Source organism: Octodon degus, unplaced genomic scaffold, assembly GCF_000260255.1.
Source record: "Octodon degus isolate 3935 unplaced genomic scaffold, OctDeg1.0 scaffold00040, whole genome shotgun sequence".
Lineage (NCBI taxonomy): Eukaryota > Metazoa > Chordata > Mammalia > Rodentia > Octodontidae > Octodon > Octodon degus.
The window spans coordinates 3,875,897-3,889,977 of NW_004524616.1; the positions used below are offsets into that span (position 1 = coordinate 3,875,897).

General features: G+C 38.7%; 1 protein-coding gene across 3 annotated transcripts in view; it reads right to left on the bottom strand.

Annotated features, from left to right (window-relative positions):
- Htr4 (5-hydroxytryptamine receptor 4) overlaps positions 1–14,081 on the bottom strand; it is a 172,375-nt gene that overhangs the window by 93,969 nt on the left and 64,325 nt on the right. For all 3 annotated transcript variants that reach the window (XM_004631274.3, XM_004631275.3, XM_004631273.3), the window contains exons 2-3: positions 7,178–7,303; positions 5,628–5,828 (exon numbers count right to left, since the gene is read on the bottom strand). In XM_004631274.3, the coding sequence (XP_004631331.1) occupies positions 5,628–5,828; positions 7,178–7,303 (327 nt within the window). The remainder of the gene's footprint in view (positions 1–5,627; positions 5,829–7,177; positions 7,304–14,081) is intronic.

The following is a 14,081-nucleotide window of genomic DNA, read 5'->3' on the forward strand; positions in this document are numbered from 1 at the left end:
TTTTCCTTTTATGTGGATTCATGCCTTATGAATGGCTTCAGATTTGTGCATGGTTATTTTTCTTTTCTTCTTGAAGGACCCAGGTTGAGAACAAATCCAATAAGAAATCAGAGTTTAGAGACAGGCTATGGACAACAGAGGATAGTTATAAAGAGAGAAATGGACAGAAAGAGAAGGCAAAAGGGAGGCAAAAATAGAGTTAGAGAAATATAGACCAAAAGGAATTGTTCAAGTCTGTAGAGAGCCATGTCTAATGCCAGATTTTTCAGTTAAGTGAAACAATCAGGGTAATTTCTGTCACTTACTCTTGAAAAAAAAACCCATATTAATAGAGTAGACAATAAGGAAAATTACATCAGGCAATTCCTTGCCAGAGTGCAAGAAAAGTCTTCTTTAAAAGCTTATTTAAAGGAAAAATTCAAAATACACTCATATGATAAGTCCGCCTATTGTACGTAAAATGACTGAAGTTTATACAGGCTACTTTTTCCCAGTGGTTTTTTCAGGGCATGTAGTTATATAGGTGGCCAGGGAGAATTGGGGGCATTTTTATGTTGTACTTATAAACTGATGATATTTTTATTTTGTTCAAGTACTAGTGTCATGATTTTTCTTAAAACTGATGATTAGAAAAAAATATCACTAGCTAAGATCAAATGCAAATTTACAAACTGATGTGGTCCAACCAAGATCACTGTGTGACCATAAGAGATGGCAAGGGCTTCCCCAAAGAAAGAATCTGAGGATCTTGTAAAATACAAAAAGAAAACATGGGTCAAAAGTATTTTCTGATCTGTGGAGGACCACCAGGATGGCTCTCCTTGAAAAAAGAACATTTGGTTCCCTTTTGGCTAAACCTGGCCCTATTTCCGTATATTGATATACATAGCGTTGGCTGGGATATTTATTTATCACTTCAATTGGCTTTAAGCACTGCTAATAGGCCTAGCTGAGGTGCAGGTGTGAAGTCTTTAAGGCTGTGTGGTAGGTCACTGATGCTGCCTATAGCTCCAAACTAGTATGGAAGAAACAGGCAGTGGCCAAGAAAGAGGCCACGACAGCTCAGGGCATGAAGATCACACATCAGTACCAGGTCACCAACCCTTAAACAGGGGTACCTACTCAATCTGTGATATGCACATCACTCTGGGCACGTCTCTCTTACTCTGCATATTGCAGAGGTACTAGAAGGCCTGCTCCCTACCCCAGCTCACAGCACTCAGGTATTTTCTGCTAATCTCTCATTTATTCATTCCTGAGCCACTCCCTTCTTCACAAATTAACAAAACCTAGATTTGACTTGGCCCTGGGTCCAGGCCTTTGTTTTAATTAGCTATCATTCTAGCTAGACTTAGGACCCTGGTGGTTCCCTACAAATATGCCTTGGTGTCTTTATTTCTTGCTGTGGATAGCACTGGAAGTGGTAGAATGGAATTATTTATGGGAATTCCAGTACCTCTTCCCTGGGATTACAAATATGGAGTCCTCTGGAACGTGCTGCTGAACATTGCCTTTACTCTGACCTCACCCGGCACCACACTCAGAAAGTTCTCAATTAATCGAGGAATGTGCCACCCTAGAAAGACTTTCAGCTAAAAGAATATTGTGGATATACTTGCATTCAAGAAGGTTAAATGGGGGCCGGGGAAATGGCTCAGTAGGATAAACGTTTGACTGGCAAACGCAAGGATCTGAGTTCAATCCCCAGTTCCTCCAAAAAAAAAAAAAAAAGGTTAAATGCCAAGAAAGTGGAAACTGAAGTTTTAACATGTGGTTAGAAATTAGTAAAAGTGAAGCCTCCTCGCCCTAACCCAACTGACCCAATGTGCCAAGCACCATCTGCCTTTAAACCAGCCATTGGTGATTTGATGAAAATTCATTCATGTTCTTGATCTCTTTATGTCTTTCCATCCATGTCTGTCTCCCTCTGTCTCTCCCACCTTTCCTCCTGAATGCCCACATCTGCACATCTATATATACTCGTTTATTTACTTATTTTATAAAAGTAGGATTATACTTAACATTTAAGTCTGAAATTTGCTCTTGCTCACAAAGTACACCAGCAAAACCTGTCAATATATTCTATTTCTCACGATTTTTAGTGGTTTTATTACATTGTACTTTTAAAAATAGTGTTCTACTGTAGCTATTTATCTCTTTCATTCAAACAATTTCAAACATAAAAACATCAAATGTATTATCAAATTTTTAATGGAACTTTTGACGTATCAACCCATACTACTTGAAACATTTAATTATGGTTGTAAATTACTTTTAATGAGGTAATACACTTTCATTAATAGAATTCAATTCTCAAAGCATCAGAAAGCACAACGGACTGAAAATTGTGGTTGCAGAAACATTTGTATAACTATTAAAAGAATCATACATTTTGCTTCAGTCCAGTAGTTTATCATCTGGACAGAATTAGGCATCAAAGCAAGCATTCTGATTAGAGGGACATGACCCTATAGCAGTCATCCCAAAAGACACAGGCAGCTGTAGAAAGGACAACAGGGTACCTTGCCAAGAGTCACATGATGGGCAAGGACATCACACCTCACTGAGACACTTGCTCTGACATTTGGCCCAGCCTAGCCTTCCCTAATAATGAGGGCAGGAGGGACACAGCAAAAGCAAAAAAGAGAGGGCGAATAAAATTACACTCTTCCTTGGGCTCACATGTTGTCTTGCAATTTTCAGGATGGACCTTCCAACCTAGAGGGCATCTCTCTTTGACAGGGGACACTGGGAACAAGTGGAAAGTTTACAAGTCTCCTAAAGAGAAACAAAACCATTTGACACTATCTTACTTATGGTATTGAAGTTTTTGATGCCCATTATCCGAGAAAGAAACAACTTTTAGCAGTGCTGCTCACAAAATGAGTGTGTTAATTGCTCCATTTATTCAATACTGTTTGTCAAATATTGAAATATTTACATAGTTCCTGGTTAATTGTCAATATTCCCATTATAAATGCAAGTTCTGTGATGGCAAAGATTATCTTGTTCTTCATAGCCTTGAGCTTTCTCCCCACTGGGGTAGGAAGTCATTTAAGAGTACAGAATTTATTTGAGTCACAATTACACTGAATTTCCCTCAAAGAATAATGGGTCTGATAGAGTCAGAGAGGACTTCATCAAGGAAGAGAGAACTGCATTGAAATCTGCGAGACACACAGGAGAGCGACGCAGGAGCTTTCCAGCCAGAGGGAGTAACCAAGGCCCTGACTCAGAGCACTGGTAAAAGAGAAAGAAGACCAAGGCTCCTAGAACTTGGAAATGAGGCTGGGAAAGAGAATGAGGTAAAACAGGGGACACAGACAGGAAAAAGACAGTGAAAAGCTATGGACCAAGAGGTTTGGTCTTGTTCCTCAATGTGATGAACAGCCAGTGAGGGCTGTCCTTCAAAAGCAACAGGCTTAGAGTTGCATTTGTGAAAGATGACTATTTGGTCTTATGAGTGACCAGTAGATTGAAGAGGGATTAATTTGCATAGAGAAACTTTGAGGATGTTGCAATGATTTATGCAGTTGACAATATTAGTTTGGACCAGGATGGTAGAGATAGGGTGAAACAGATTAGGGTCTATTTAGAAAGGAAAATCAGTAAGATTTGATATTATTTAAATACAAGAGAAAAAAAAAACACATTAAGAAAATCTTTCTGGTTTCTAGATGATGTAGGTGCTGAAACAGTCACTCATTAAGGAGGTCCATGTCGGCTATGAAAGATCATGAGTGGTATGGATGACTGAAGACACTGAAGCTAACAATATCCACTAACACAAGCACTGTCCACTATGGGCCAGTGCTACACTTTAAATGGATTATGTAACTGCAGTCCTATAGAGTACCTGCTTTCTTTTCCATCTTTTTAGAGATAAGAAAACTGGTGCTCAGAGAAGCCTATTAACTACCATTCTCAGAGCTTACAATTGGCAGAGCTGAAATTTAAACTTAAATCTCTCCAATTCTAATGCAGACACTTTTAATGAGCAATCTGTACTGTTTGGTGACACCACAGGCCCATTCAGGGAAAATGCCATGGCTTCAAGACCAAAAGTGAACCTAAATAAGGACCTCTGGGACCAAATATTCCCAGAAACCGCCAGACCTTCTGAGTTTGCCACATGAGGGGTCCATATTTTCTGCTATTCTTTACTTCACACCTGTTCATTTTCTTTCCCTTGCTTTTGCTCAAACCTCAAAGTGACCTGTAGCTTCCTATTTTCAATCTTGTCTTCTGCCAGCTCCTGTGAGATTTTCAGTCTCACTGTTCATTTTAGCAATGGTCATAAGAAGGTTACCCGTTCAGATGTCAATGTAATTTCTACTTCCTAATAAAATGTGAACTATACTTCTTTTAAAAAGTCTTTCCTGCCTGGAAAATGTGAGGTCTTGAATTCAAAAACAACAAAAAAAAATTTTGATATAAGAAGTCACATTATTGTAAATAAGTTAAAGAACAACTTACAAACAATGCCATGGGGTAGATCCAGCTAGTGGCTACGAATTTGATTTTATCATTGCCTTTATTTCTAGCTATATAATAGAGTCTCATTCTATACACATGTGACCTGGGCACATTGGACTGTATGTTCTTGCCAGAGTGGGAAAGAAAGCACAATTTAAACAAAGTATACCATTACTCCCATCACTCTAATACATGAGCATATGTCCCTTGAGATATGAGATCTTCACACAACTGGTTTCAGTCCCCAAGCACCTCCTCCAATACAAATAATTCTCTAAGAAGACTAATTTTACCGTTTAAAAATAAGTATTTTAGTTATATTACAGCTTTTACTTCAGCTAATGATTTTTCCTAGTCCTCAGTGGAGGAAATAATAATCTATACCAGGACCTGAGAAAACTCACATCTGCGGGGCTGCTTAAAATACAGCACTTTCCCTTGGGAACTAAGTCCTAAGATACTGTAGTCAGAGCAGCATATGTTTCTGGAATCATCTTACTTTGAATTTTCACTCTGCTTTTATTACTCAACAAATCTGAGCATGAGTTGGGAAACGGAGAGCACTGATACAAGAGATAAATATACACCATCAGCAAATGAGGAGATGGAAATCATCAGGCTTCCTGAAGTCAAATATGAACAATCAGAACAAAATTATGCAACAGAGAGAAAAATGTCAAACCTAGGTTCAAAAACCAAACAATCATTGGAGATTGTATTATCATCTTTAATTCCCTGGAAGAGAGTCTCTAAAATCAAATTCCCACACCCAGACATCGTTGCACAGACATATTTAGTTAGAGGCCAGGTGCCATGTTTCTGTACCTGTCTTGCTGCTCACCAGACCAAAGTGACTCTAACCACTTAGCTTCACCATCCGCACAAAATTTAGAGCTCTATAGTAAATGTCATTGCTGATACTTGTCATCTAGACTGTCAGTTTCTTTCTGGCACATACTAGGTCTCACTAATCTCTAGACCTTAGAAAATGGTTAAAGGGATCCCTGTGCAAAGGCTGAGGACCAAGTGACGAGGTGAATTGCCAAAGTTGCCTCTCTGAGATTTGTTTTTTGTAATGAAAGACACGGCAATATCCATCTGCTTATTGCCTCCAGCCCTTAGCTTCACTGTGAACATTGTTCCATCCTTACCTATCCAGGGAAATGCAGCACAGGTGAAAAATTGACGCTGTTGTGAGCAGAACGTCTAGAGAAGTCCGGACAAGGCAAAACATCTCCCCATAAATCCAGATGTCTTGAACCAGCTCAATGGCTCCAAAAGGCATCACCAGCACTGAAACCAGCAGGTCAGCAAAGGCAAGAGATACAATGAAATAATTGGTCTTTATTTTCCTGTGAGTGAAAATACAGAAGGAAGGGAGACAAAAGGAAAAGGGAGGTAAAAGAAGAAGAGAAGAAATGGGAAAAGCGAGGCAAAGAAATAAGGGAAAAAGAGAGAGGAAAAGGGGAAAAATAGTGATACATTTAGTTTGTTCTGTGAGATTCATTTTCCCCTTCTGTAGCAAGGCTCAGGAGACACCCAGAGGTTGGACCAGTCTGACTTCTCCACTTTGTACCAGAAGCCCTTCTTCCCTCCCCATCAGGCACTCTGGACTACTATGAGCACACTTGGTTCTTTCTTGAGAGTCTTCTACACCAGTGTTCTCTCTTCCTACACTGGCTGTATCGCTTCCCATCCATATTTCAGTGCTAGACTGGTCACTCTCAGGGATCCCTCCCCAAATGCAGTCCTCACAAACTGCAGTCACCTTCCAACATTTTGTACCCATAGACTGGCTGCTGAATGCTGCATCCATATGACACTGGCCATCAGCTTCACTTGCATCATTATTACACTGATGTCCATCTTGCTGAGGGAGAACTCACACTGTGTGCCCTCTTTCATGGCCCAATGGCTCTCGATCCAGGCTGATGCTAGAATTACTTGGATTGTTGAATAAAAATGTTCCAGATTTCATTCCAGACCACTTAGTTTAGGAACTTTGTGTTATTTGCACACCCTTGAAAACAGCAGCCCCTTAAACACAGGATGTGGGCTGAGAATGTAACTCAGTGGTATATTGTTGTCCAACCACAGATTAGGCCTGGGGTTCAATTGACAACGATGCCAAAAACAAACACAAAAAAAAAACCACACAGGTTTCCCAGTTAAATTTATATTTAACAATGAATAACTGGAGTCTAAGGATGGTAACAACATTGCTTGGTACACACTGATACCACACAGTAGTATTTTTTAGAAGCACTTGAATTGTTTCTAATTGCGGCCAGGGTTGAAAGTGATGAAAAGTAAAGAGCAGAAGTAAAGAGCAGAAGACTCAGGTTTAGTTCTGGGTCAGTCGCTGGTCAGTCCTTCTTTTCTGGAATCATGGATAGAATATGGAGGTTACAGATTAGAGATGTTCTCAATAACTACATATATAGTGATCACAACTATTTAAACCAATCAAATAAGACTTAGGAAAAAGGACAGGGTGGAAATACACCAAAGTGCTTATGCTGGTTATGGCAGAGTTATAGGATTATGTGTGATACTTCATCCTGCTTCTATGTTTCAAAAAAATTTTCCTGAATATTTCCTTCTTAATTAAAAATTACAAGGTTACTATTCAGGCCTGACTCTCCAGGGGTGGGCCCAGAACTCCACCTCCACTTCCTATATCCTTTCCCCTATTGCTCACCTGAGCTGCCTATCCCTGCACACAGCCACCATCACCAGCAGGTTGCCCAGGATGGCCATCAGGATGACTGCTGAGAGAAACATGAGCAGCACGACCTTCTCCACTGACCCAAAGCCCTCCTTGGAACTGGAAGACACAGATACACAAAAAAACAGAGAATTTTAGAAGACTCCAGAACATGGGAAAGAGAACTCATTTTATCTTTCTTGAAGCAGAGAAAGGTAACTTCAACACTGACAACTTCAACGTGTGTCATGTACCTAACATATTCCATGGTCTGTACCCTTCATCTGACAAGTTCTTCTGTTTAACTCCTGTATCATGAGAACATGAGAACAAAGGCACAAGCCCACTGGCCTGAGTTATTCTCCATCGGACAATGTACTCAGCAATGTATTTGGTTTATTCTTCTTTTGTGTACCAATCAACTAGGTTATACATTGTGTGGAGTAAGGATCTCTGCTCTTCCATTTCTGTATATTCAATGTGTCACTCACATATTATCAGATGAAAGAACAATAGTATTGGATGAATCAATTATAGTACTATCACTAGGGTCTTCTTGAGTACACGGGCATCCTTGTTTTTAGTATCTCATTGCAGCCCATGCAGAAGTTCCTGCTTATGGGGAGGCTGCCCCAGGGAGTGATTATACTTAAAGCTTGCTCTTGGCTCTCTTCTATCAGTTCACCTAGACACACTGATCCTAGATTCTGTGATGCCCACAGAAGAGACAGCAGCCAGTCAGTAAGCGCAGATACTTTTTCTACTGCCCCCTGAGTTAGGTCCAGGCTTTGGTCTACTACAAAATTTTGTCCATTAGGTAGGCGCTGAAGACAAAGTCACAGTTGGAATCAGGAATCAACCTTGCTGTAGTTGTATAATGAAAAGGTTCCTCCACTATGCTGACAGATGTTTCTATATATTTATTGATTGAAACTTTTAGAGCTGGGATACAGATTGAAAGAAAAGACGTCCATCTAAATCACCCTTTCACACATAAATTCCAACCATCAAGAATTCAAATGCTGGACAAGGAACACTTGATTCAATGTGGGAAAAGACTTCAATAACAACATGATGTACCCACTGATTTAAGACCATGTAAATTGGGATGAAACGTTTATAAAAGAGGTGACAATGGTTCTTCTCTTTGTACTTCTTAAAGACTGCCTCAGAGCTCCCTGAAATGTGTTCCCTCCTCAGGGCTCTGTATTTGATGTTTTTTCCTGGAATGCTTCTTGAATGACTGTCTACTTATTGTCATTTAGGTCAGACTAAATTCAACTCTTATTTAATGTGTCACAGACAACAAACATTTTTCTTTTTCTTTCAAGCATTTATTGTTCTCTCAAACAATTTCTGTTATTTATTATGTCTGTATATCATTCCATAGTCTGATCTGGTTCTCTTTTCCTTCACAATTCCAAATGCTCAACACAATGTCTAGTCTGTAGTATGTCATATATATATATATTAAGAATTCAATTTGCTAGGTGAGTGAAAGACATGTGTTGACAATGATAAGGTTTATTCTTCCATTTCTTTTAAAATATAGAGGAGACTTTACTTATAGAAATAAATTCCCAAGGCTAAAACTAAAGCTATTTTTGAGTAATTTAAAGGGACATCATTTGAACTAAGAATAGTTTTGCACATTCATTCATTCACTCAACAACATTTTCTAAGTACTACACCTACTCTGCAAGGCATTGTATGTTCCAGGGAAATAGCAATAAGCAGAGCAGAGACCAGACAATGAACAGACACATCACAAAATATGCACTGTCAGTTGACAAGTACATTCTATGGCAAAAGAATCTGGAGGATTAAAGAAGCTGGGAATGCCAGTTAGGGCTAGAAATTGACTATTGTGTCATGGTTGTCAGAGAAGGCTTAATAGGAAAGTTGTTACACCTTCAGGTACACAGACTGTGTGATGAAGCAGGACCAGTGAGTAGCTGTGGACAGTGACTGCCAACCTCAGAAACATACTAAATTCTTTCCAGGAGTTTTATAAAGAGCTGAAAATAGGCTGCAACTTCAGACCAATTACAAATTCAGATGTACTGTAATTGGTCTTGTTTTCAGACTGACTGTCAGAAGTTTTTAAAACTGTCAAGTGATTCTGGTATGCCACTGAGGTTGAAAGTCACTGTTAAAGGGAGTCAAGATTTATTCGTAGATGATAAGAACTTTCTAACAACCAAACATGATCTGGAGCAGCATCTTGGTATTGTTTTGAGCTCCCTGGCACAGAAATGTTTATGAACAACTAAATCCAATGAGATATGACTTTGTACTCATTAGGATGGCTATAGTAAAAACAAAACATAAAATGCAACAAAGACTAGCAACTGTTGGTAAGAATGTGGGGGAAATTGGAATCACTGTCCATTGCTGACAGCAATAGAGAAATTAGTGAGGTCCTGGGTTTGATTCCCAGCAACCCTCCACCACCACCACCAAAAGAAAGATAAAAACAGAATGACCTTATGATCTAGCAACTCAATCCTAGTTCTACAGCCAAAAACAAAAACAAAAAAAATCAACCAACCAAACAAACAAAAGAAAACAAAAACACAAAGACCCTCAAAAAACAAAACAAAACAAAAAAAAAAAATGAGAGCAGGGATACAAACAAATGCCTGTATAACATGCATCATTAGTCATAAGAGTCCAAAGATGGAAATGCCACTAACAGATAGTTAAATATACATATACATATATATATAATATAAATATATATATATGTAATGATTACCTTGCCAATAAAAAGGTTTGTTGAGTGTCATAACTAGGATGAACCCTGAAAATAACATTATGCTAAGTGAAATAAACCAGGAACAAGTATTATATGATTCCAATTAGTTGAGAATCCAAGTATAAGGCCAATTCATAGGGAAAGAAAATAAGATAATAGCTTTCAGGGCCTGAGGAGAAAGTGAATGGGGAATTATTATTTAATAGTGTAGAGTTTCTGTTTTGGATGATGGAAAAATTCTAGAAATGGGTAGTGGTAATAATAACTTTACACCACTGTAAACATACTTAACATCACTGATGTGTACACTTAAAGCACTCATTTTATTTATTTATTTATTTGTATTTTAGGGAAGGGTCTACAGGTATTCAGGGTCTCACTACTAGATCAGACTTGTAGCAATCTGCCTGTTTACAGCCTCCCAAGAACTGGGATAACAGTTGTGCACCACCATGTCCCATCTCAATTGCCATCTCAGCTCACCCCTGGGGGAGGGGTCAGCATGGCAAGCCTGAGTATCGAACCCCTGGCACCTGCACCTGCTTGCAGGCACTTTAATCCACTGATTAAAGTGAGCTATTTGTCTGGCCCCTTATTTTATATATTGGTGTAAACTTCATGATAATAATATTTTATCATAGCAAGAACACAGGAACAATCATTTATCAGGATATTATATGGAGCTCTTATATTAGGGGCAGGAAATCTCAGGTCCTTGTCTAAGATTGGAGATTTGAATATTTATTTAGAACATGGTCTTCCCATCAAGCATATTCTCACCATTAGAAGCATCTCCTGTGTTGAGTGAGCTTGTCTGTGATGAAGAACTCTGGCTCAGAGGACACATATTTCAAATCAATTGGGACCTCAGGGTCAGAAAGCCCTGGGTCCAGTGTTATGGGTCACTTGTGGTATGTCCATTAGGAGCTAGAAATAGCTACACTTTAAACCGTGAGTGACAAGCAAACTGCAACCACTGGAGGAGCTTTTGTAATTAAGCAGAACTGTCCATTGAACAAAATGTAAGTCCGGTAATGACAATTAAACTACATTAAAGACCACTTCTGTGAAATCCATGTGAAATCCTTGGTTCCTGACACCTCCAGAAATACTGTAAAATACTATGAAATGGTCCTGGTTTGGCAAAAAAAGCTATCCACTAAACTCAATAAATTCTCTGGAACATATTTTATGAGAAGTTTTAATATTGCTTTTTTTGTGATCCTTCGATCTATAATAAATTCCACAAACTTGCTGGCTGTTTGTCATTTTTTTCTGTTCTTAATGAGAAAAAAACATAACAGGTTATTTACATAAAACTAGGCTATAAGACCAAAGTATGACATGACTAAGTAACTCCAATGTCAAAAGCTCACATGCACACATACACATAGAGGTGCATGTACACGCACTTTATCTGGAGTCAAATTTATGTTCTCTCTGTTTTTGCACTGGCTTTGTCAACAAGCTGTACAACCTCAAGCAAGTCACTTCTCTGTCTTTTGAAAGAAGTCACCTTTATTTGTCTAATTTTGCCCAGTGCAGTTTTTGCTGTGACAGTGCACATTAGTTTTATAACTATATCATATATGTACTTTTTACATTACCTTTAAAACCTGCCGTGATTGCTGATATATTTGCATTTGCAGTATGACTCACATAAATCATTTTTCTTTTGTTTTTTCCTTCTCTCCACCTTCCCATTTCTTTTTACTTGTGATGCTGTGGATCAAACCCGGAGTCAGGCACATGCTAGTTAACTGTTCTGTTGCTAAGCTGCAATCTCTTATGCTCCCGTATATTCATTTTAAAATTTTAATATAGTACAAGTAGATGTTAATAAAGAAAATCTAAGGGCCTGTCAAATAGCTCAGTGGACTGAAGTGTCTGCTTAGGCAAAGCACAGTGGCAGGGGTTCAATTCCTGGTATGCTGTACTAGCCCCACCCCTGGTGCGCTGAGAGGGCGATTGAGACTGGGAGTGGTGGCACCTGCCTGTAATCCCAGCTCTTGGGAGGCTGAACACAGGTGGATCACTACAAGTCCAATCTGCATAGTGAGACCCTGTAGACCCTTACTAAAATACAAAAAGAAAAAGAAAGAAAAAATAAAAAGACTCCCCTTTAAAAAAAACAAAAAGAAACAAAATTTCATATGATTAGAGAATGATTGTTAATATACTATATATCATAGTCCTAAACAGAAGAATAAAACTTATTCCTATAGAATTATTCTATAATAAGTATTATAAAAGTTTTGCTTCAGATTTACTAGTAAGCATTAGTACATGCTTACATGAAGGGCTTGGTTAAAACAGATTACAGGCCCTGCTCATACAATATTTCTAATTCAGAGTGTGTGAAGTGGAGCCCCAGTGCTGATGCTGCTGGTCTAAGGATTAAGCTTTGAGAACTGCTGCTCCTGACCTTAGATTCTTCCTACCTCAATTTTCATTCTTCCAATTGCAGTAAAAGTTTTGGCTCCTCAGTTTGGAGCTTTCGCTTAGAAGTGTGTACCTACTAACATATTTACTGATTACCTCCCATAGAGAAGTAATACACTGAAAAGCTGTATTGATGTTATTTTATTTCACATTCAGATGATTGTGTTATCTGACATCAAGAAGCTCCATTTTTAGTGAAGAGTCTGGCATGCAGGGTGGTTAAGAGACACAATATCCTCTGACTATGACGTGGGGGAGCTGGGATTTAAACCCACACATTCTGATTCCAAGTCCAGTGCTATTTCCATTAACTTTTAAACATGCTAATTTGGAAGTGAACAAATTTCCTTTCTTAAAAAAGACATGTACATATTTTACTTTTTGTCTAGAACCTTAACATCCAAAATGTTGATGATGACAGCTTAATATGCCTTGTGAAAACATGCTGGCTGTGGAAAATGGTAGAGGAAAAAAAAGAAAATAAGTCCTATGGAATGGAAATTATGCAAAATGGAATTTCTATGTAGGTTTTTTTTTAGAGTAGAACTTATTTATTGGGGGACAGAAAGCTTCTGTCCAAGAAAGGATGGAAGGGGAACCCAAGCAGGTTGTCCCCCTCTATGCAGTTTTTAAAGAAATCTTTTTTCATTGGTTTTAGGACCCTAGAGACAAGGAGAAAGGGTAGTGTGGTAGTTTGTGCATGGCTGATGAAGGTTAGGTAATTTTGAACTGTAAGCGTGTGGACTAAAATTCCTGTAACATGTTCTTAATAATACTTGAAGACCCAAAGATCACACATACTGAACATGAGAAAAACTTCAAAGCCCAAAGAGGACTGTTGGGATGATAGAACCTAATGGAGTTTTTTTAAAAAAGTACAAAAGCTATCAGGATCAAAGACACTGTTCTCTGAGGCCATGCCTCAATGTAAAGCCATACCAAAACATGCAAAAGGTGACATATACATTTGCGAAGATCCTTATTGCTGAATATTACATTAACTACCACAGATTTCATTCTTCTTAGGTATCAAATGCAAAAGAGTAGACCTTAGAGATGGAACTCACTTTAATAAAACTCATTCTTCCAAAATTGAAGCTGAGCTAACAGTTTCAGAAATAGGTTTTGAGTTTGTTGATCTGTTTCTGACTTATTCTGCAAATATTTCTTTATACACATCCCTAGGAACATGCCCACCAAGTACAGAAATATCTTCTTTGGTAGGAAAACTCGTGCATATTTGGCTGATCATTTCCTCAAAATTATTCCTGAAAAAGTATGAAAAGATTCAGTGCAAGCCAAGATGTGGGCCACATACATAGATTGACTATGGCCAATTATTATTATTAATTAATTAATTTGGTATAGAGTCTTGCTATGTAGCTCAGACTCATAGTAATCCTCCTGTTTCAGCCTCCCTAGTTCTGGGATTATAGACGTGCACCACCATGCCTGGTTTCAGTGGCTGGCTCCATGTGGGGCCAGCACAGCACGTGATTCCAGGGATTGAACTCAGGTCCTTGTGATTGCCAGGCAGGTGCTTAGACAGCTGAGCTATCTCCCTATTGCCCTATGGCCAATCGTTTACCCAAAGATTAGCAGTCAAGGAAAAGCATAATTTCCCATACTCTGATAACAAACTACTTCCTTTTCCTCTGCTGTAGTTGGTCTGTCACTGGACCTAACTACCAATGTATC